We start from the raw sequence: 22,797 nt of genomic DNA, 5'->3' as shown, positions 1-22,797 counted from the left end.
TCGACAAAAGGACAGACATCCAAGAAAAGAAGTAAATAAGTTCCTGTGGAGGAAATCCATGCCACTGCTTTTCAGTCATACACAGCAATAATTCTGAATTGTTCGAGACTGGAGCTGACAGATGAAGCAGTGGGAAGTGAGAAGGAAGGGTTCCCAGCAACTCTGCTTCCAACAAGCTGGTGACGATGCCTGAATCCTTTCCCTCGCTACGGGAGAAAGGGAAGAGTACCGGTTCGAGAATTCAATTCTTCTTTACCTCTCTTAACTCTCTAAACATGTAATAAGTAACTGTATCATTAAACAAAGCACGGTGTAAAATTTAATAGAAAAGAAGTACACCGAAAACTGAGACACGCCTCCTCATTTTTCAGACCCGCGTGTTCTACTGTGAGCAAAAGACATCTGAGCTCCCAGAACCATGTGGGACTATGAATCCAGCAGCTGGAATGGAAAGGAAAAAAATCTACATTTTCAAACCATTTCAGTCAGCGGTCACCTGTGCTTTTCAACAAATGACCTCTCTGTGATTATGTCTCTCTTTAGAAAGAGGTGATGATTATTTCTAGTCTACCCCTGAGAATTAGAAGACAAGGCAGCTCTACAACGAAGGATATTTTTTAAAGACCTCAAAAACAGCAGCACTCTGGTGGGGGTGTCGGTAGTGGGGGAGGCTATGCAAGGGTAGGGGCAGGGAGCATATGGGAAATCCCTGCACCCCCTGGAGGAACAGACCTCAAGTCATGAGATCTCTTTCTTTCTCTTCTTTTTCCTTCCTTCCTTCCTTCCTTCCTTCCTTCCTTCCTTCCTTCCTTCCTTCCTTCCTTCCATCCTTTCTTCTTTTTAACGTCCCAATTCCAGATTATGCAACCAAATTACATCTTTCAGTGGAGTCACTGGGAGGCAATACCCTTCTTCCAACGATGCTGTCAATGCTCAAAACTGGTTTTGGACTTGCCTTCAAAGCCTGTTTATGAGCGTCCTTAGCAGAGTGACCCCAGCTCCTGCTTTGTAGAGCCTTACAGTCTACTTTGTGTTATTCCATCTTAGCCTGATCATTAGAGAGAAGATTTTCAATAAACAATCCCTGGGGTGCCCCAAAGAGGCAGGAATTACTGTGATTATGAAGCTGCAATCTGGACCAGCGCTGTCCGATACAGATGCAATCTGAGCCACACATGTAATGTGAAAATGTTCTAGTGGCCACATTTTAAAAAGAAACAGTTCCATTTAATTTTAATAAATACCTTTATTCCACTCAACATACCAAAAATACTATCATTCCGACATGTCATCAACATAAAGTTGTATTATTTCACAATCTTTTCACACCAAGTCTTTGAAATTCGGTATTTTATGCTTACAGCACATCTCAATTCAAATTAGCCACATGTCAAATGAGTGATAGCCACCGGTGGCTGGTGGTCACCTCCTGATGACCTCTAGATCTGAGCACAAATCTAGATCCATTTCTCTCATGAATAATGAAAGCCAGGGCAGTATTTAGTACTGGAGTGACTGAGTTCTTCTTGGCTTTTCTTAATTCCTTTAACTTGTGAGTAGATGACCATGATACAAGAAAGCAGTCTACAACCCTGGGCAGAGTTTGAAAATCTTGTAACAGAATCAATGTGACACATACCAAAATACATGGAAATAAAAATAGAAATGGTAAACCCAGGTCTAGAGGCTCTTTCGCCCACCAACGATTCTGCCTCTTGTTGGCCTCTGATACCACTCTAGCTTGGAGAGACGGCATGGGGTCTTTTCTCAAAGCGGGAAAAGCTGGAGACAGCTCTGAAAGGGAGGGGATGGCCTTTGCCCAGGACAAGCTGAAATCTGTGATCTAATCTATCGAATGATTCACAACCCAAACATACCAAAGACAAAGGACTAGCATGGGGGCCTGGGGCCTGGGGAAGCGCAAGGAGCCAGAGGGGCTGGAGAAGCAGACGCAGGAATGTAGTGGGCTGAGGATCAGCAGGTGAGAAAGAAAAGAACTGAAGACTCAGGAAGTGCCTCTGAAGACCCTTCATTCCATCTATTCTCCTAGGAGGCAGCCGGGCCTCTCTGCATTCTTAGCAAGAGTGCAGACTCCACACCCCGACCAGAGCACAGAGATATGGCATGGCTGCTGTATGGGACAGAGGCACATTCTGTAGGGGGCCCACACTAACCACCATCAGGATTTGCTGTCCAGGATACGCAGTGTCGCAGAGCCTGGGCCTCCAGCTGGCGTTCGCAACAGCTAAGCAGAATCCCCAGCCAGGCGGCCAAGCGCTGGACCTCTCGCCCCACCTCCCACAGGCACTTATGAGGAACCACACTCCTGCCTCAAGCTCTAAGTAAGGATTAGTGGGCATTTTTTTGTGGATGAATGGAGTTGATTCTTTAAAAAATTTTTAATTGTTCCATCAAAGGATCAAAAGAAAAGAGTAGAAACCAGAGATTTTGAACTTTACAAGATCCGTAAAATTGTATTCTGTTCCAAAATTTGCCCTTGTTTGTTTTAATTTTAAATGTTTCAGATTATTAGCCAGTTAAGTTACATATTTTTTCTTCTATATATGGAAACAAAATTAACATTTCAAGAAGATGCATCCTATTTAGTACCGTGGTTTTGTCTATCCTTTTGAACGCCAATGGTAAGCCTGGACTGGCCTAGTCACCAACCTCAGAACACACCTTTTGGGCCCTTTTTCCTGCATGTCTGCTCAGGTCTCTCTCCATGCCCAGAATGTCCTCCCCACTCTTTCCATTCACCTACCCATAAGTCTTTTAAAGTGGCTCCTGGGGCACCTGGGTGGTACAGTCGGTTGGACATTTGACTCTTGGTTTCGGCTCAGGTCATGATCTCAGGGTCGTGAGATCGAGTCCCTCCTCAGGCTCTGCACTCAGCGCAGAGTCTCTACGTCTCCCTCTACTCCTCTCCCGCTCGCGTGTGTGCTCTCTCTCAATCTCTTCCAAATAAATAAATAGAATCTTTAAAAAAATTAAGTTAAATTAAGTGGCTCCATATAGCCAGCATTCTCAGTCCAAACACAGCACTCCCTTCTCCCCTCAGCCCCATTTCTTTTGCGCTTCTGACTAATTTGTGTGTCTGTGTCAGAATTTGTCACCAGATCACAAGCTGTTTTGAGGACAGAGATACAGCTTTTTGTTTGTTTGGTAGTCTCCATAGCCATGGATGTCATTTTTAATGTGTGTTCAAAGTTTTGAGACAATCCTTATTTTATTTGTTAAATATCTGCACAAGTAAGAAAGTACTCTGGGATGGAAAGAAAAATAGGGATAAAAGAAAAAAAGTCACTGTCTTTGGCACAGTCGTCTTAGAGGAGGCTGATTAGATGTGGCCCGCACTGTGAGAGAAGAACAGAAAAGAGACCACAGAGATTACAGTTGGCTCAGAGTGAAAACTGCCGGAAAGAAAGAAACCTGTGGTGCCACTAATCTCTGAAATATTTTCTGATTAAGAAAACAAGAAAAAAGAGCCCCACAAGGTTAAAGGTTGCTCTGTAAGAAGGGAACAAACCTGGAAGGCAGAATTTCTGTATGCCACGCTCTGTTGGTACTTTGTACCTAACTGCCAAAGTCAGCAAGAGAGGAAACTGGGGTTTCTTCAAATATATTTTTATTATTGTTTTTAGGCCTGGACGGGGCGGCGCGGGGTGTCGGGGGGGTGTCTCATGCTTCTGAAAGCAGAAGCTGTGCAGCCTGTCTGAGGCCAAGCACAGCGGGGCCATCTCCCACGCAGAGCTTGGGCCCTGGTTCCCAGACCCTGGTGGACCAGCGAGCCTCCACAACCCAGGGAAGGAAGGGTCAGGAATCTGCCCCTGGCTACCAGAAGGCTTCAGACCAAGTTAGACCATCACCGTGTCCTGTATAAAGCCACACTGGAGAGGAGCCTGAGACAGCACACAGGCAAAACCTAGCCCTGAAACTCTCTACATTTCCAATGCCTCTTTTCAACTACGTTCCATGCCTTTTTTCAACTATGTTCCAGGAGAACGTCTCGCGTGCGGAGGAAAATGGGGAAGAATCAGACCGCTTGGGTTGTTTCATAGTGAAAAGTTAGCCGGGTGAACACATTTTGGCTATCGTTGTTTTCTTAAACTCCCCCGGAATAAATCCCCATGTTCACGTTCTGGAAGATGCGATTATAAACAATACACAGCTTTTGTTTTCCAACTGAACATACCGGTCTCTCCTTTGAAATCTAAATTCATATCTTTCATCTTATTACTGATGTAGATTAAAAAAATATCCCAGACCAAAACTACTTGCAATCCAGTCTACTTTCTGGTGATTCATAAACGACCGTTTCCTAAACCACTTCGTCTCCTCCTTCATCCTCCAACTGCCGAGCACATCTTTGCCCCCACAGCTTTCGGGGACCCGACTATCTCAGCCCCTTCCTCCTGCCGACCTTGCACCCACGTGCCTGCTTCCATTCAGAATCTGCTTTCGCCCTGCTTTCTCCTCCACAGCACAGTGCCCTCCCAGCACTCGTCTCCCCTGCCCACCGAGTTCTGCCTCCAATGAGTCTGGAGGAGTAAACAACAGAAGAAACGGATCCATCTTAAATGTGGCCTCTAAAATGGAACGAAAACCAAGAAGAGACAGCAAACCCAACCAATTAGAAAGCTTCTTTGCAGTTTTGTCAGTAATTATGCCCGGTTCACTACATGTCTTCCATTACTCACAAACTCCCAGAAGGATGAAAATAAAGATTATGTCATGCTTCTCATGATAAAAAATTCAAAATGTCAATAATGCAATATTATATTACAGCAAATAATAAGCAATATAACAAAACTTTGAAGATCTATCTGATAAACTTAGGGAATGAGACTCATCTCTGCCTTCGACTCTGAGCTTATGGATTCAAGGGTTTGTCACAGAGAATACAAACACAAGACTGTTCTGGGGGCCTTTGAAAGGTATTGGTTATCATTTTCTCTCAATACACTAATGAACAAATCTGTAGGATTACCACTATTAATAATATTTTAAGGTGATCCAACATACGTTCAGCATGGACATTAACATATAAAGTCTAAAGAGGTAAAATCGATTAGTGACTTCTGGCTGGGGGAAAGATCATTCTAGTCTCGTGGTTTTGAACCATGTGTTCTTGTTTCCTTCTATGGTAGATGTGTTCAATAAAGGGGTAATTGCAAAGAGACAGTGTGGACACACTGCATGACTTATTCCCTTAACAGCTTTTCCTTAGCTTTGTCAGAAATGCGTTTAAGTGTTTGAAGAACCTCCTGAGATTGGTTTGCCAGCAGTCGGCCTTCTTTGCTCCTGGCAGAGAATTTCTATGATATTTATAAGTCGGCCAGCTGCAGAAGTACATGGAAGCAGTGAAGGAGTTCTCCATTTGCCAGTACCCGTTCCTAAGAGTATTCAATATATGAGGGAGAAAAAGATGAGAGATTTAGGAGAATTAGTTTATTGCTCTGTTTAAGATACTCGACGACACATAATTTTCTCCAGGTTCAGATAATAAATGTTCAAAGTTCAGGGTCTGTAATGAGCCTCTCTGATCAAGTAGAAGTGTGCTGTTGCAGGGCCCAGTCAGTGCTCCTCGATGCTGGCGCTGCTGATGTCTGTGTCAGGAGCACTGCAGGTGCCTGTCCTTCAAGTGGCTTCACCCTCCAGTCGCTGTGACCACCAAAACCACTTCTGCACGTTTCTAAATACTATCGCAGAGCCCCAGCCCAGTCTCAAGTGGACGATGGCTCTACCGCTTTGCGGGCCACATGGGCACTCTGGCCACACTTCCGGCTCTCCGCAAGTGCATCCCGCTGCCAGCAGAAAGGAAGCCTCCATCAAAGGCCATCAGTGCCTCCAGCACTGACAAAAGGTATTTGAACACCGAATGACAGAACAATGAACCCTCCTCCTAACAAGAACTCTTAGAGATAACCGGTCCAAGCTCTCCTGTGTACTTCTTCAACCTGCCCTTTCATCACCATCAGTGTCCCCCCTGCCTTCACTCAGCCCCTCCTTAGCCTCCTACTCCCTTCACTGTCACAGGCTCCTAAAAGGTCTGCCTGCCTCCAACCATGCTCCACACGAACCCTAAAATGAAAATCTGATCCTGCTTAAAACCTGTCAATGCTTCCCTGCAGCTGTCACCGTACCTCGGAGATTCCTTCTGATGCCTACACAGGCTCTCCCGCCACGCTCTCCAGCCTCCCATCTGGCCATCCTCCTTCCTGCGCTCTGGGCTCCAGCCCCGCTGAGCCTCCTACAGAACTGCTCTCTCCCCTCTGCCCTTGTCCACGTTCCCCTCTCACAGCGGAGAATACTGTCCAATCCCTCTCCCAATGGCACACTGTTTATCTGGCCAACTTACTCCCAACCTTTAAATCGCAGAAAGCCTCCCCAGACTTCTGGGCTCTGGTAGGAGCTCCTACTATGTGCACACAATACCTTGGGCTGCACCCAAACACGCTTCCACGGCGTCATAATCATACATTTGCTTGTACGCCTCACTAGGCTGCGAGTTTGCCAAGGGCTGTAACTATGTCCTGTTTATCTTTCAATCTACAATGAGAGACTAAGTGAATAAATGAATGGATCAGCCAACCTGCGTTCAACGGATCATGAAACTGAGGCTACGGTCTACATAACCAACTGGCAGGAAAGCTGGGACTTAAACTCTGATCATATCCTATCAGAGAAGGACTCCAAGAGTCATCTTTGTATACAAATACAGAATATTATGTTTATAATGGGACAAGCAATATTTGTTAACAACACAAATAATCACACATTGTAAAAAGAGTGGCATTAATCTACCAAGGTTGTAATTATATGTAGTAGGGACATGGAGAACAGAATAATTTAAATTTTTCTTATTAGCTTTTTTCAAGAGTCTGTTCCTAGAAATGGGCACATTTACCTGAAATGGAACCTGAAACTATACACACACACACACACACACACACACACACACACACACATACACAAATCAGATATATATATATCTGAAATATATATATATATATATATCTGATTTGTGAAATATATATATATATATTGAAACTATAAACGATATAAACTGAACATAAAAACTGTACATATATATATATATATATATATATATATGATCCTTGAACAACACAGTTTTGAATTTCTGGGTCCACTTGTATGCAGATTGTTTCCAATAAATATAGCACAGTACTATAAATGTACTTTGTCTTCCTTATGATTTTCTTAATAATATTTGCTTTTCTCTACCTTACTTTATCGCAAGAACACAGTGTACAATACAAATAACACACACAATATGTGTCAATCAACTGTTGTTATTGGTAAGGCTTCTGGTCAGCAGGCTATTAGTAGTTAAGTTTTTGGGGAGTCAAAAGTTCTGTGTCGATTTTCAGCTGCCTGAGGGGTTAGTGCCCTTAATCCCCACATTATTCAAGCACCACTGGTATATGTGTATGTATATATATATATGTATTATACTCCTGCATATATCTGTATTATATATATAAGCTATTTAAATAGTTACTACATATACAATAAATATATATACATTCCTCGTTAGGTGAATTCCTGAGGTTTGAATAAGTTACCTGAGATCTGAGTTTCTCAAATTTTTGTATACAAAAGAATTACCTGGATTATTTTTAAAAATAAGGATTCCTAGACCCAGACCTCAGGATTTCTGATTCAGTAAGTCTAAAATACAGTCTGAGAAGTTGTATTTTTAAAAATTGAGGTGAAATTCACAAATCATAAAATTAACCATTTTAAAGTGTCCAATTCATAAAAGAGAAGAAGCTGGAGGCATCCCAATTCCAGACTTCAAGTTATATTACAAAGCTATAGTGAACAAAACAGTATGATACTGGCACAAAACAGACACATAGCGCAATAGAACAGAATAGAAAACCCAGAAATGGACCTACCATTATATGGTTAATTAATCTTCAACAGAGCAGGAAAGAACATCCAACTGGAAAAAGATGGTCTCTTCAACAAACGGTGCTGGGAAAACTGGACGGCAACATGCAAAAGAATGAAACTGGGCCACTTTTCTACACCAGACACAAAAATAAATTCAAAATGGAATAAAGACCTAAATGTGAGACCTGAAACATAAAAATCCTGGAGGAGAACACAGGCGGTAACTTCTTTGACATTGACCCCAGCAATTTCTTTCTAGATACAACTCCTGAGGCAAGGGAATCAAAAGCTAAAGTAAACTACTGGGACTTCATCAAAATAAAAAGCAGAGAGCCTGCTTCCCTCTCTCCCTCTGCCGGCTGCTCTGCCTACTTGTGCTCTCTATCTCTCTGTCAAATAAATAAATAAAATCTTTTAAAAAATAATTAAAAATGTAAAAATAAATAAAAACATAAAAAAATAAAATAGATATAAGGAAGATTAGATAACAGGAGATTAAAAATGAATGGTGTTTGTAAAAATAAAATGAAATGAAATATGCTAAGTTGTATGAAACACTAAAGATGTTTAGAAAAGAAAAAAACTAAAGCGTCCGTTTCAGCAGCATTTAGTACGTCTACAATGTCATGCAGCCACGTCATCAAAGACTATATTTTTAACAAACTCCCCACTGCTACAGGTGGTCCCCAGGGGGCCAACTCAGAATAACCACCGCAAACTTTCAGATAATGGTGACAGAGTAAGAAGCCCCATGGATCACCCACAGGTCATAAGAGGAGATTTTTTTAAAAAGTCAGCTTTCCCAAACATCTAATCCTAAAAAGCATATGCCTTTGCCTCTCCCTTTCACGAAAAAAAGCTGGCTTGTTTCAGGGTTTCTTATACTAATGAATCCAGCATGTTTAGATGTACCCAGTATTTTTATGCCTACGAAGTAGGGCAGTGCTAAGCGAAGTCATGTGCGAAAAGTGGAAGAAATGAATCACTGCTCTAAAATCAGCCAGACCCAGGCCCTGTTTCCTTGGGTCTTAGTCACGTTATTATAGCACATTATTAAATTCTACTTCAGGCAATGAAACTGTCCACGAGCACAGCAAGGTCTCGAGGAAGAACCGCAATAAGGTTTCTCCTTACAGCCAAACTCTCACCTGTATATAAGTGAAACTGGTTATTCTGATACGAGTTGATATAAATATATAATCGCTGCATAGAGATGTTGAGATCAATTACAGTTTTCTCTTCAAGGTTTTAGAATCCGTTCTCCTAGTTTTAATTCAGGATCTTATTGCTCCAGAGCTGACTCTGATTTTAGCTCATTTTACTCAAGGTCAGACTTCAGTGAAGATTCCTGGAGTCTGGCTACTATAAAGATCAGCATGGTGACAGGAGCCCCAGTTAAATGGTATCTTCCTAACAGCCACGAATGCTGCTTCCCTGGAGCGATATCCCACTAAAACAACGCAGACATAGACTACAATGAATAATATGCTGTGATAAGCTAGAGTAAGATGAAAACTCATCACAATGTGAAAAACCAGGACTGAATGATAAGCTATAATACCCAAGAGAATCCTGGAGAACGTTCTATAAGCAGTAAGGCCAAAGAAGCTGGGCTGAAGAAACAAGGGCTGGCAAATCCCACTTGCCTCATGACACAGAGCCACCCACCTGCCTGAAAAGACGCAGGAAGGCAGACTGGGGGGGAACAGGGCTAATTTTTGACATGACCAGAGAATTATTACCTCCTCCCCTTCCTAGATGCAGTTAGAGATCACATCTCCCAGAAAACAATGAGTAGAAGAATAGGGTCTGACAGTGGGGCACACTGTATCCTGGGAAATGCCCCCAAAGGTATGGAGAGAAGAAGAGTCTGGTAGCTGTGCGTGCTGGGGTTCTTCTAGTACTCCTGAGTACCAGGTAGTCAAAAGGGAAGAAAATGTCAAGTACGCCAATCAGATTCCCTGGAGTGTAGAACACTCAGTGCCTGAGGCCGCTGGGAACTGAGGAAGCTGAGCACCTCAACCTCAGACTACAGGTCTGAGAAGGAATTAGCCAGGGACAGTGGTCAGAGGCCAGGAGACGGCCATGTACTCTGTGTGGACAGATCTGTCCTTGCTTATACTCAGAGGAAGAATACATAGCTGATAATGATTTATAGTGAAAATGAAGATTTTAGTAGAGGTCTATTCAGAAAGATTCAGGAGAAGCATAGGTTCTATGAACAGAAATGAAGAAAGCCGAAAGTAGAGATAAGGGACAGTGCGATGAGCTAAAAAGGAAAAGTCGAGGTGCAAAGGCCCAGCTGATCATGGCTAGTAGGTATCGACCCTGAGTAGATCTGCACTTAAATTCTGGTTCTTGCATTTGGCAGTCCATTCCAGCTGCTGGAACAGAATACCACCAACCGGGTGGCTTACAAACAACAGAAATTTATTTCTCAGTTTTGGAAGCTGGGAAGACCAAGATCAAGCACCCATGTGGTGGCCTTCCTGGGAGGGCCCTCCTGCTGGTTCACAGCTGGTGTCCTCTTGCTGTGCCCTCACATGGAGGAAGACGCTCGGATCTCTCTGGAGTGACTTACAAAAGCACGAATCCCATTCACGAGGGCTCTACCTCGTAACCTAATCACCTCCCAATTCCACCTTCTAACCACCACATGTGAATTGTGGATGGACACATTCAGACCGTAAGAGTAGCCTTGGGCAAATCACTTAACCTCCTTAAGTTCTGGTTTCTTCACTTATAAAATGGGGATAAAGAAACCTATTTTCACAAGGTTGCCTCAAGCTTTAATGCTAACAACATGACCAATAATAAGAAAGTATAGGGAAGGCTCTAGAACAGGGCCTGGGTATGCAGTAAATACTTAGCAAGCAGTAGTCATTATTATTATTATTATTATTATTATTATTATTATTATTATTACTATTATTATTATTATCATCGCTAACAAGTGTAGAAGAAAAGGGAACTGGCTGAGGCAAAGGAAGGATTGCAAGAACCAAAACAATCAATAATAATTGACATTGGAGACCCTAAAGAACAGAAACCAAGTTGCAAAAACGTCTAACTGATAATGCAGAGGAGACCCAGAAGACTGAGAAAAAGGACAGAGAACTGAAAATAATGAGAAGCTGAATCAGCGATTCAACCTATTAATTAAAGCTATTTTTGAGAAATAAATCGAGCAGAACTAAAGCAATAAGCTAAAATATGTACAAGGAAAACTTCCAGAGTAAAAAATAATCGCAGCAGGCAGATCAAAAGGCTCATACAGTTCAGGCAAAATTAATTTTTAAATATTTTAAAGACCTATCCCTAGATATAACTCAGCAAAAAATTTTAACTATGGAGATAATTAAAAAAGAAAAACCCTCCAAAAAGGTTCCAGGGACCAGCTCAACCAGAGAGATCTTTCAAACAATCTGTAAACTGTTCCAGAGCATAAAAAAGAAGGAAAAACCATCCCAACTATTTTATGAAGTGAGCATAAACAAGACAACAGACCTGACAGGGAGAAAAGAAGCCACCAACCCCACTTTCACATCTGAATTGATGCAAAAGTCCTAAATAAAACCCTAGCAAACTGAATTCAGCAGTTTAAAAAAAATATATACACATGATCCAATTGGATTTAGCCCAACAAAGGAATGGCGGTCCCAGATTCATGTACCTATTAATATACCCTAGCGCTAGAACAAACGGCAGCCTTATTATAAGGTAATCCCCACCACCTCAATGCAGAGCTTCAAAAATGATTTTTGACAACTTGAATAAATAATACATTATGGATGTTTATGAAACGGTCAACTTTAAAATACAGTTATGTAAACACATTTGAAATCATGTAATAAAAGACCTTAAAATACTGCTTCTTTCCAAGTCTCACATATCTTGAAAAAATGTTATCCCACCTCTTCCCACGCATCCCTCACAGCAGTAACCACGGTCACAGGAGCCACTTTGAGATATGTAACGGTCTTCCAGAGGTTCCATCTTCACTTCTGTCCGAGCACTTTGCAGTCTACATAGGATACCTTTCCATTCCAGGAAATCATTTATCCTTAAACTGTAAAATTGTGATCTCTACAACAAAGGCTTGCTTTATGAACTTACAACTTCCAATTCTTGCACCTGTGAGGGCATTTCCCAGGAATAATTACTAAGTCAGTATTAAATGTCTTGGCCTCCTTTTTTATTGATTCTTTCTAGTGACCCCTATAAGCATTCGATTCCAGACCTGATTAAAGTGTTTACCAGGCCATTCAAAATAAAGTAAATCGAGAAGACTCTCAGAATTATGAGAGATCTTGCAAGAACGCAAGTATAAGATGTCTCCGTTTCTTTGGAAGAGGGGAAGTTTGGGGGTTGCAGGGGGACACACGGTGTCTTACATTCAACCCGTTTCACAGCAGGGCATGCTTAGAAAATTGGAGTGTTTGCACCGCAGTGAAGCCACCGAACAACACTGCTCAGGGTGAACGCCTCTCCTGGCCCTGGCCGGGCTCCTCAACAGATCAATGCGGCAGCCGACCGTGGGGAAAGCTCTGCTGTATCACGAGGTCCAACAAGAACATCCCGATCATCATCGGCATCATCTCGGGAGATGGCAGTGGAGCCAGAGAGGTTGCTGCCTGGCTCAGCCTGGCTGTGTGGCCTCGGGCAGGTTACTCAGCCTCTTTGTGCTGCAGTTCTCACATCTGCACAATGGGATAACAGTCCTCAGAGAACACTGTGCGCATTATCTGAGCTAAGTCACATAAAGCACTTTGAACTCCATCCTAGAGTAAGCACTCGATAAATACTGGATTCAATAACAATGCCTAATTAAAAGCAAAACAAAACTACTCTTTTTTAAAAAGATTTTTATTTATTTGAGAGACAGCGAGACGGAGAGCATAAGCAGGGGATGCAGCAGAGGGAGAGGGAGAAGCAGGCTCCCCTCTGAGCAGGGAGCCCAATGTGGGGCTCGATCCCAGGACCTGAGCTGAAGGCAGATGCTTCACTGACTGAGCCACCCAGGTGCCCCAAAACAAAACGACTCTTAAAAAAACAAACAATCAAACAAACTATGAGTAGAATACCCAGATTAATCCCTCAACACGTCACCACACAGAAGTCAAGTCCTGTCCTCACTCTTGGAGTTTCCATCACATTTTTAGCTTATAGCCAAGGATCACCAGGGATTTGAGAAAGCCTTTTTCATGAAAGATAAGCCAAAAAAGATACAAATGTCCTTAGAAAGAAGAGAGGCAATGGTGGGAGTACAAGCAAAGTTAAAAATATAGGTATGGGTTCCCATACACGCACACTCACAAGTATACGTACGTGCGTACACATACCCACGTACACACTCACGCCGACATAAAAGAGCTAAAAGCACAGGCTTTGGAGAAAGAAATTATTACATACAAAGTAAAAACAGAACTTTGTAAGAAAGGAATTATCAGAAAGTAAGAGTTCTTGATAATGAAAAAATATGGTAATTAAAATGAATTTAATAGAAAAGGTTACAAAATAATGATAAGGAAATTTCCCAAATAGTAGAACAAAAATAAATAGGCAAGGAACAAAACTAAGGAAATTAGAGGATAATCCACTATCCAAATAACAGAAGTTCTGTAAAGAGAGAATAGGAAAAAGGTAGGATGGAAGGCCAAACAATTCTGAAATAAATAATATAAGAAAACTTCCCATGAAGAAAAGCATTTTCATTTTCAGATACAAAGTGCTGAGCACCCAGCATAATGAGTAAACCAAGATCTACACCCATAGCACGCCGTAGGGAAATTTGAGCAAACAGTGTCTAATGAGAGGGAAGAAAAATCGCATGTGTGACAGAGGAGGACTCAGAAGGCCCTGCCATGATGGAAACTGTTCTCAAATACTTTCTTGCCTCCTCCTTTTCTGTTTTTTTCTCTAATAGATGTGTATGAATTTTATTGTCAGAAAACAATCTTAATACAAAGAATTCTATACTGGATGACTCTAGTCTAGATTTAAATGGCTCCATTTCTCATTTGTCTTAATGTCACCATCTGTCTCTCTCTACACTGATACGGAACCGCTCGGTCGGCAGAAGTCCTGTTCACAGAGGACACCTGGGCCGCAGAGACGGCCGAGAACAAGCCAGTCTAGGAGTTCACTGCCTGGCTGGCCTGCGTATGAGTGATGTCCGCTCATACTCTCTCGGGTGGTGAGAGCTTGTTGGCAAGCATTCTGCCAGAGTATTTTGATATCTGAAGGAAGAGGGGGAAGGCCCATAATTCTTTTCCTGAGACACATTTTTCTATCCATTATGATCATGTCTCTGCTCACACAGTTAACATTTATTTTAATAAGGAACTGCTAAATGCTCCAATTTGTCTTCATTCCATTTATCGAATACCACGTCTTAGGCTTTGCCAAGAGATGATTTTCCTATTGACAGACTTACCTGTGGAGAAGATGAACACCGTGTTGTTCCAGAGCCCCTGGCTTTTCAAGGCTGCCGTGACATTTCCCACGGCTTCATCCATAAGAGACACCATTCCTGCATAGTAATGCCTATTCTTATCTTGGATGAAGTTGTAGGGTTTCAGGTATTCCTCGGGGACCTGAAGGGGCTCGTGGACGGACTGAAGAGCAAGGTAGAGAAACAGAGGCTGGAAAGAGAGTTTGTGCAAATCAAATAAGAGGGTATGGAAGCATTAAATATAGAGACAGAAGTCCACATTTATCAGTTAATAAAAGTAATATCAACACAATCCACAGAATAGCTTGAAATATTTGTAAATCGCTTATCTGACAAGGGACATATTCAGAATATATGAAGAACTCTTCCAACTCAGTAACTAAAGACAATTAACCCCATTAGGAGATGGGAAAAGACCTTGAATAGACATTTCTTCAAAGAAGATATATGAATCACCAATAAGCTCATGAAAAGATACTGAAAAGATGGTTAGGGCTGTGGGGAGCTTGGGGGGAAAGAGGAATGAGAGTGACTGCTAATAGGCATGTGGTTTCTCTCAGGGGTGATGAAAATGTTTTAAATTTAGATTGTGGTGATGTTTGCACACCTCTATGAACTTACTATTGAATTGCATACTTTAATTGGGTGAATTTTATGGCATGTGAACTATGAGCATCAATAAAGATATTAAAACTGTAACAAAAAAATGCAAGATGAAAAATTAAAAACAAAAACTTGAGTTCTAAAATGACCTAGAAGGCTTTGACCCAAACAAATAATAATGATACCAATACTAACAACTATACATTAAATGTTGTCTATGTGCTAGATACTATGACCTGATTTACATATTCCGTCTCGTGTAATGATCAAATAAATCCAGCCTGGTACACCCATTTCACGGATAAGTTAACCGGGGCTTAAAAAGGCTATGGAGGATTTGTCCACATTCATATTCATTGCAGAGCAATTTCCTATGGAAAACACCACTATTATGGTGCAAGTATGTACCAACAGATGCTTTAGCTTTTTGCTTTATCCAAAAAGAAAGTTCCCACACTTTAGGAGAGAGTTAAGGATTTTTCATATAAGAAAACAAGTGAACATCATGCCTCGCTAGTCTTTGACCGAGGACCAAACATTCTCCCAATTTAATTCCTCGAAACAAAAGAGTGTGAAACGCTGCTTCTATTTTACCTTTTACACCAATTCATAGCATTTCACATTAGTGGTATCCAGGTCAGCCTCTCCTTTTCTAATGAGCCTTTCTGAAAACACTGTCTTCACTGTGCCCCTACAGAATTCCTTAATGAGTTGAAAATCCTCAAAGAGACAACAACTGTCCAACCCAAGAATAATAATACAATTCTGTTAAACTATTTGAGGCATTTATTTTTTTTAAAAGATTTTATTTATTCGACAGAGATAGAGACAGCCAACGAGAGAGGGAACACAAGCAGGGGGAGTGGGAGAGGAAGAAGCAGGCTCACAGCGGAGGAGCCTGACGTGGGGCTCGATCCCATAACGCCCTGAGCCTAAGGCAGACACTTAACCGTTGTGCCACCCAGGTGCCCCTATTTGAGACATTTAAATCTCATAAACAAATGGGGAAAAGTTAGAAAGCGGGCTGGGGGGCTCATATTTCATTCTTCATTATTGTTGATAAATTTTTAAAAATTCTGTCTGATACACCTTGCTAGATAGAGTAAGAATATACATGCAGAGAGCTCAAGAAGATACCCAAAAGATTATTTTTAGTTCAGATCTTTAGAACTTAGAAACACCCTTTCCCCAAAATCGGACTGTTAAAAACCGCTGTTAGATATCAAAGCAATCACTGTAAAACCTATTTCACGAAGGAGGTTAGGTGATGGAATGACCACTCTGATACGGTAGAAGCGAGGCTTCATTTACACACCCGTCCACAGGGAAAACGTTCCAAACTGCAACTCCAAAGGTCAGTACTGCGATCTTTGCCACTGCTTTAGCTCTGCCTCCACGCCCCCTCAACACACACCCTCTCCACTCCAGCTCCACACAGAGCAAAACTTCTGAGTTCCCCCAGACCACAGCGCAGGGAGCCCAGCACGGGCCCTGCTGGGGTGGGGAGGAAGGAGGCTGGGCTGAGACACCTGCAGGGGGGTGGCTGTGCTGGGGCATCAGCGGCTCAGCGGTGCAGGGTGAGGGTCTGCCGTGGGAGCAGCCGTCCGGGTCTTCAGCACTGGATCAAACCAACCCCCGCCACCAGCCGCAGTCTGGAGGGGGACAGGATTAAATACTGAAGACTGCCACAATACACAGCCCACATAAAGCTTTTAGAATCAGGAAATATTGCATAAAACTCTGTGGTTTAACAAAAAAAAGTTTCGGGGCACCTGGGTGGCACAGCGGTTGAGCGTCTGCCTTCGGCTCAGGGCGTGATCCCGGCGTTATGGGATCGAGCCCCACGTCAGGCTCCTCCGCTGTGAGCCTGCTTCTTCCTCTCCCACTCCCCCTGCTTGTGTTCCCTCTCTCGCTGGCTGTCTCTATCTCTGTCAAATAAATAAATAAAATCTTTAAACAAAAAAAAGTTTCATGAAAAATCAGAACTCCGCCAACTCCATGCCCATACTCCCTCTGGTAACCAATGGCTGGAGCATGAAATAGAGGCTTCACTCTCAAGTGCTCTGCAATTTCTAGAGCCTCCGTGCTGCTCGACCTGAGTGGCTTCACTCCTTTAGGTCAGCAGCCTGGCCGCTGTGAACACCAGCGTGTGTGACCCTGGTCTGGCCTCTCTGGGCAGGGGCAGGGAAATGAGAGAAGGAGCTCACTGCTTTAGGAGAAGATGCGCTCCTCCAGGTCATCGGCACCAACGTGGCAAGGCACACGGCGAAGGAGAGAAAGGAGAAAGACGGCAGGTTATCCCCAGCCCGCAAGTGATCTCTAGAGGTGATGGCCAGGGTGGGGGTTGGGGAAGAGTTCTTATAACCACATCAGGGGAAAAAAATGCTTCTCGGACCATCACTGGAGAGTCTTACAAATACTCAGTATGAAAGCATGCTATCACTTTGTTAAGTACAGCAAAACAGTACTGGGAAATCTTTCCCATAATTATTCCGTAGGGGGTTAAAGACAGGACCACTACTCTCAAGGGTCAAAGGTATAAAACTGCAGCAAGACCCCAATTTTCCAGGGGCCAGGCTTCTTTGGGTTCAGAAGGAGCACAGCTGAGAAGAGGGAGTGAAATCTACCTCCGAGGGAAGAGGGCATGACTGTCTCAGGCCAGCAAGGGCCTCACACTGCTGCCACCACATCCTAGAAACTTCCAAGCATAGACAAAGGTGTTCCTCGAGCAAAATAAGCTATCTTTTCCCCCCAGGTCACCAGCAGTCTGTACGGGTGGACAGACACACCCATCAATACGTCTCCGGCTCACAAGGAGGAGGCAGAACAACGTACAGAGCAGCCCTTCTAATACGGTGAGGCCCAGGGCAACACAACTGAGAGCATCTCCTCTGATATTGTAAAAAGAAAGTTCCAACACTCACAAGGTGAACTTTATCCATGAAACAACTCATTTCTACGGCACTAGGCATAGAACATTTCAATGCTATTTTTAAATGAAAAAAAAATTAACAGAATATTGTTCTTTGTACTACATGGTGGCCTAGTGGAAAGAATAATTAACTAGGCTCTCTACAACCGGGACCCTGACTGCAGCCACCTTGTTGTAGGGCTCCCCCAGTGAACACACGCAGCCAATTTCCCCACACCGTTCAGCTCACTGTCGGCCTTAAAGCAAGCAGCTGCCATCCCGGGCACGGACTCAGTGTTACTACGCTGTCTACTGACTTGAGTTCCAACCCACCCATGCCTTGGGCCTGTGGAGACCTGTGGGCGCATTCCGACCTTCGAGACATCATGATTCAAAACACGGCAGTCCTGGAGCTGCTTTGGTTCTCCGTGGACCTCCAGGCTTATGCACGATCCTGATCTTTTCCTTGCTCCTTCTTGGGTCCACGTCTCTCCTCTGACCAAGCCAGTTACAGCAACCCTAACTATAACCCTTTCCGGTTCCTTAGGAATATAAAACAGAGTCCTAGATGTGAATCCTGACCAAATGTTTAAGTATTACACAAAACTATGACATTACCACCTAAGTTATAGCATATGGATGAGATGCTAAGTGTTCTTTTCCCTTTCTTATTATGCCAGACGAATCCTAAGATATCTACTCTAAAGATCCTCACCGTGCTAAGAAACCAGTCAGGAAGAAAGCTTTACTTTCATTTCTTTAGTATATTTGCCTAATTTAAAGTATAAATTTAAAAAATATAGGATGCATTTTTAAATTATTGCTCTATTGTTGACTTTCAAATTAAGACATTTCTTTCCAACTCGTGTCAGGAAACAGTGTCTACCGCTAGAAATCCACATTTGCTTTAAGAAGCTTCTAGAAGATTAGGTTGATGAGGCAACCTTTGTGTTTATTCTGCAAAGTGTTGGGGGGGAACTATTTTTAACTGAACAATATGCGATGGACATGTTGCTTTTACACTGTAGTGTTAGTACTAAGGGAATTATCCTGGAGGAAAAAAAAAAACCAACATTCCTTCCCAACACATGTGCAGTGGCTATTACCATATCTCCCTGAATCCAGCACCAACTGTGTTTCTGTTACAAAATAGCGCCGTATGCTCTTTTCCCCTCAAGTGCTCTTTAAAATAGGCACATTTTTAAGATGGCTTGTGGATACTTCGTGTGTATTTCTTTAATGATTTCCAACTTAGGACAAGTTGCCTATGTTACAGTGTATATATAGTGCCTAAGAAATAAGCAGAGAATTAGATTCAACACTGGGATAAAATGAGGAAAAGTGCAGCTCCTGCAACTATGTGATGAGAACTGAAAATATAAACGTCTGCATTTGGTGTCTTAAACAAACATCCTGGGGCTGTTCCTCCGTGCTGATTACTTCACTCATTTATGTCTACGCTTGAAACTTGACCTTGAGGATGTCGGGAATGCTGGACACAGCTTCAGAATGTTCAGACGCTGTCGGAAAACGACCATCCTCTCATCTGGCGATTCCCATGACGCTACCTATGAGCAGCCCTGGATGACTAACACAAGTTTGGCTGGCTTGCGAGCTCTTAGGGACTCATTTCCCTCCGTCCCTGTGCTTTCTGCACCACACCAGATAAGGCAGCCCACCCACAAAGAACCATTTCACCCAGCTGCTTCCTCTTACCCGCTAAATGTTACGGGCACCGTGACAGAATACTCCATTGTTGCCTAATGGGAACTCATTTTTACCATACGCATGTTATAGTTGTTTCATGATTAGGGCAGTGTTACACTGTAAGGCTGTAAAAGGCAGTTGGCTTGAGCTTGTCCCCCTGTGTTTGAGGGGAGTCATAGTGGCGGTACAATCGGAATCAACAGTGGGAGGGAGGGAGGGAGGGAGGGAGGGGCAGAGAGGTAATTAAATACCAGTGACACCCTCCCACCAGCACCAATAAATCACAATATTTGTTATTGATCTTTATTACAAGCTTTCCAGGTGAGCCCAATATCCCATCAAGATTGGAACCATCAAGCTGAATCATACACTGGGGCTAACGACCTCTAGTCTTGGATATGAGCTGTGAACTCGGGATGCCTGCTGAGTGCATTGAGCGCTCAAATCAAACAGCATGGGTCTGAGTTCTGGTTCAGACTCTCAGTAGCTCCGTGACCTTGAACAAGCTTCTTGTTTGCTTATCTTCAAAAGGGTGCCTAACTCAAAGGACAGGACCAGAACCACAATTCCCTTAAGACCTTATCTTGTTCTCTGGGCTTTAAGCACCATCTATAAAACACCAAGCATACAGAAGAAAACGGACAACCTTAGCCAATTACCTAGCAGTTATCTTTCCAACTCTCTGAAAATTGGTTCAGATTGACATTTTTTTTTAAAGATTTTATTTTATTATTTGAGAGAGAGAGAACACCCAAGCAGGGGGAGAGGCAGAGGGAGAGGAGAAGCAGACTCCTCGCTAAGCAGGGAGCCCGACGTGGGGCTCAATCCCAGGACCCTGTTAAGGCAGATGCTTAACTGACTGAGCCACCCAGATGCCCCAGTTTAGATCTAGATTTAAAACCTGCATATGTCCGCATATGTGAGAGGACGTTCTGATCATCCATGTTCCACGGGAAGCATGGCTACTCCAAGATGTCAGTATGTGAGGGTGATAAAAAGCCCAAGGTGGGGCAAAACTGAAGACAGATACCAGGGAAGACTCCCAATACTGCGTTAGAACAGGCAAAGGCATAGCCAGGAAAAAACTACATCAAAAAGGGAAGCACCTGCGAGGTACCACCTCTGAACAGCTATGTAAACCTAAATCCAAACTGTGATCTGCCCTGAGGCAGTAATGGTCAAAGTAATTGTCAAAGAAGCAAAGTACAAAAAACTGGGAGCACAAGATAATACTGCATATTCTGTAATTTGATATGTCAGGGTCTTACTGAAGGACCAATTTCATCGGTGTACTAATGCAATTCTTAAGCCACATTTTGGGCCCAATATCTGACAACAATTTCAAAGGTATATTTAGAGAATTTAGCTTATGAAGCTAACTCTAGGTTAACAACAACAAAAATGGTTAAGGCAATTCACACTTTTTTCCATTTTTACCTTTAGGTAAGTCGTAAGATTTTAGTACATGACATACACAATGGCTTCAGTGTAGTAAATGTGAAAAACAGGCTTATCGGTATACCATGTTTATGGAGTGAAAGACTTAATATTGTTTAGACATTCGTTCTCCCCATGTTGGTCTACGGATGCAATGAAATCCAAATCCAAGCAGGAACTTTTTGGTAGAAATTGACAACATGAGAATGCAAAATATCTAGAATAGCCAAAATAACCTTGGGAGGCCAAATACAAAGAGGACTTGCCCTGAACCCAAAGTTTGTCAATCTCTTAACAGGAAGTTTGCCATAATACAGCCTCATCTTGTACACAAGCCTATCATTTTTAAAAAGTCAATGTACTAATTGCTTACAGCACACGCACATAATTCACCAAAATAATAAAACTGTATTTCTACTAAAACACTGTAGACACAGTATGCCTCAAAGTGTCATCTGGGGACCCCTGGTGTCAGAATAACCCTTGAGGAGTTTCTTTAAAATGCTGAGGTATGGGAGCGCTGGGTGACTCAGTGGATTAAGGATCTGACTCTTGATCTCAGCTCAGATCTTGATCTCAAGCCCCACGTTAAAAATATAAATACATACATACATACATAAAATGCTGATGTATGGATTTCCTCCAGACCTAAGGAATCACTTTTAAAGAGGGTCTCCAGGAATTTCTATTTTTATCAAGCTTCCCCAGGCAGATACTGATACACTCCAATATTTGAAAACAACTCCCCCAGAATTAGATTTTTTCCCAAAAAAGGAGCTTTTTCCTATACTCACCTGAAGAGATGCTATCTTAACACAAATTTGATATCCGTAAAGAAGCAAGACTTACCTTCTCTGGTGGATGGTTAGTTATGAGGGCTGTAGCTCTTTCAGTAAATATGTTTGTTGAATACATATTTTTATATCCTGTTGCAACTTCTTCACCATCTCGAAAATCAAGAGCACATCGTGTGACATTGAGGGCGTCAATTAATGTACAGCGCTCATGGGAATAGTAATCTTCACTACCTAGGAGATATCCTACAACAAGAATGGGAGATGAAAGTAGTCAGCATAGCATAAAACTTGTTCAACAAACTAACGTTTCAGCATTTAATTGCCTAGTGCAATTGATTACCCATGACAAAGCTAATCAGAGCACCACTTCTTAACATCTCTATATGTGCTAGCAGGAGGCATTAAAATGCCATTGTAAAAAAATTCAAACCCATTCCTCCTCAGTCAAGTCTTCAGAACACAAGGCTCTGTCATGTAACTCTCAAAGTGGATGATTCCAAGTAAATCCATTTTAAAAAATCAGAGTTCAAATTCAGTAAAGGCGATCAAGTCTTCATCTTTTAAAACTATCTAATGGCAAAAACAGCATACAGTTAATGTGATTTCTTACAAGTTTTTACTCTGAGGTAATCACATAAACGAACACAAGATTCAAATACTGTCGATATTGACCTTGGGAGACTGGCTTCAAGGTTATTTATAGAAGCGGCTCTGGGAGGAATCATCTTTAGTCAGATGCTGACACCCACTGGTGGAAGACACAAACTTTTCCAAACAGGAGCTCTAAACAATTTAACAGAACCCAAAGATCGAACTAACATGGGCACTGAAAGTAGATTTTTCTACCAACCACGATCTCAGTTTTGCCCCAAGTGTAAGTGGCATCAACTGCTATCCCACAATTTGAATGTAAACATGAAAGGAAATGGGTTTTCTCAACCAAAGCTGTCTCTGCAAATGTTCCA

General features: G+C 42.5%; 1 protein-coding gene across 1 annotated transcript in view; it reads right to left on the bottom strand.

Moving 5' to 3' along the window:
• The window catches only part of ARSB (arylsulfatase B), a 157,773-nt gene that overhangs the window by 114,980 nt on the left and 19,996 nt on the right, over positions 1-22,797 (bottom strand). The window contains exons 3-4 of the mRNA XM_045796411.2: positions 21,885-22,075; positions 14,360-14,567 (exon numbers count right to left, since the gene is read on the bottom strand). Coding sequence (XP_045652367.1) covers positions 14,360-14,567; positions 21,885-22,075 — 399 coding nt within the window. The remainder of the gene's footprint in view (positions 1-14,359; positions 14,568-21,884; positions 22,076-22,797) is intronic.

The sequence above is a fragment of the Ursus americanus genome, chromosome 5 (genome assembly GCF_024610735.1).
Source record: "Ursus americanus isolate L20-20 chromosome 5, mUrsAme1.1.p, whole genome shotgun sequence".
Taxonomy (NCBI): domain Eukaryota; kingdom Metazoa; phylum Chordata; class Mammalia; order Carnivora; family Ursidae; genus Ursus; species Ursus americanus.
Note: the sequence above shows the minus strand (reverse complement) of the source record. Positions and strands in the feature narration are given on the sequence as shown.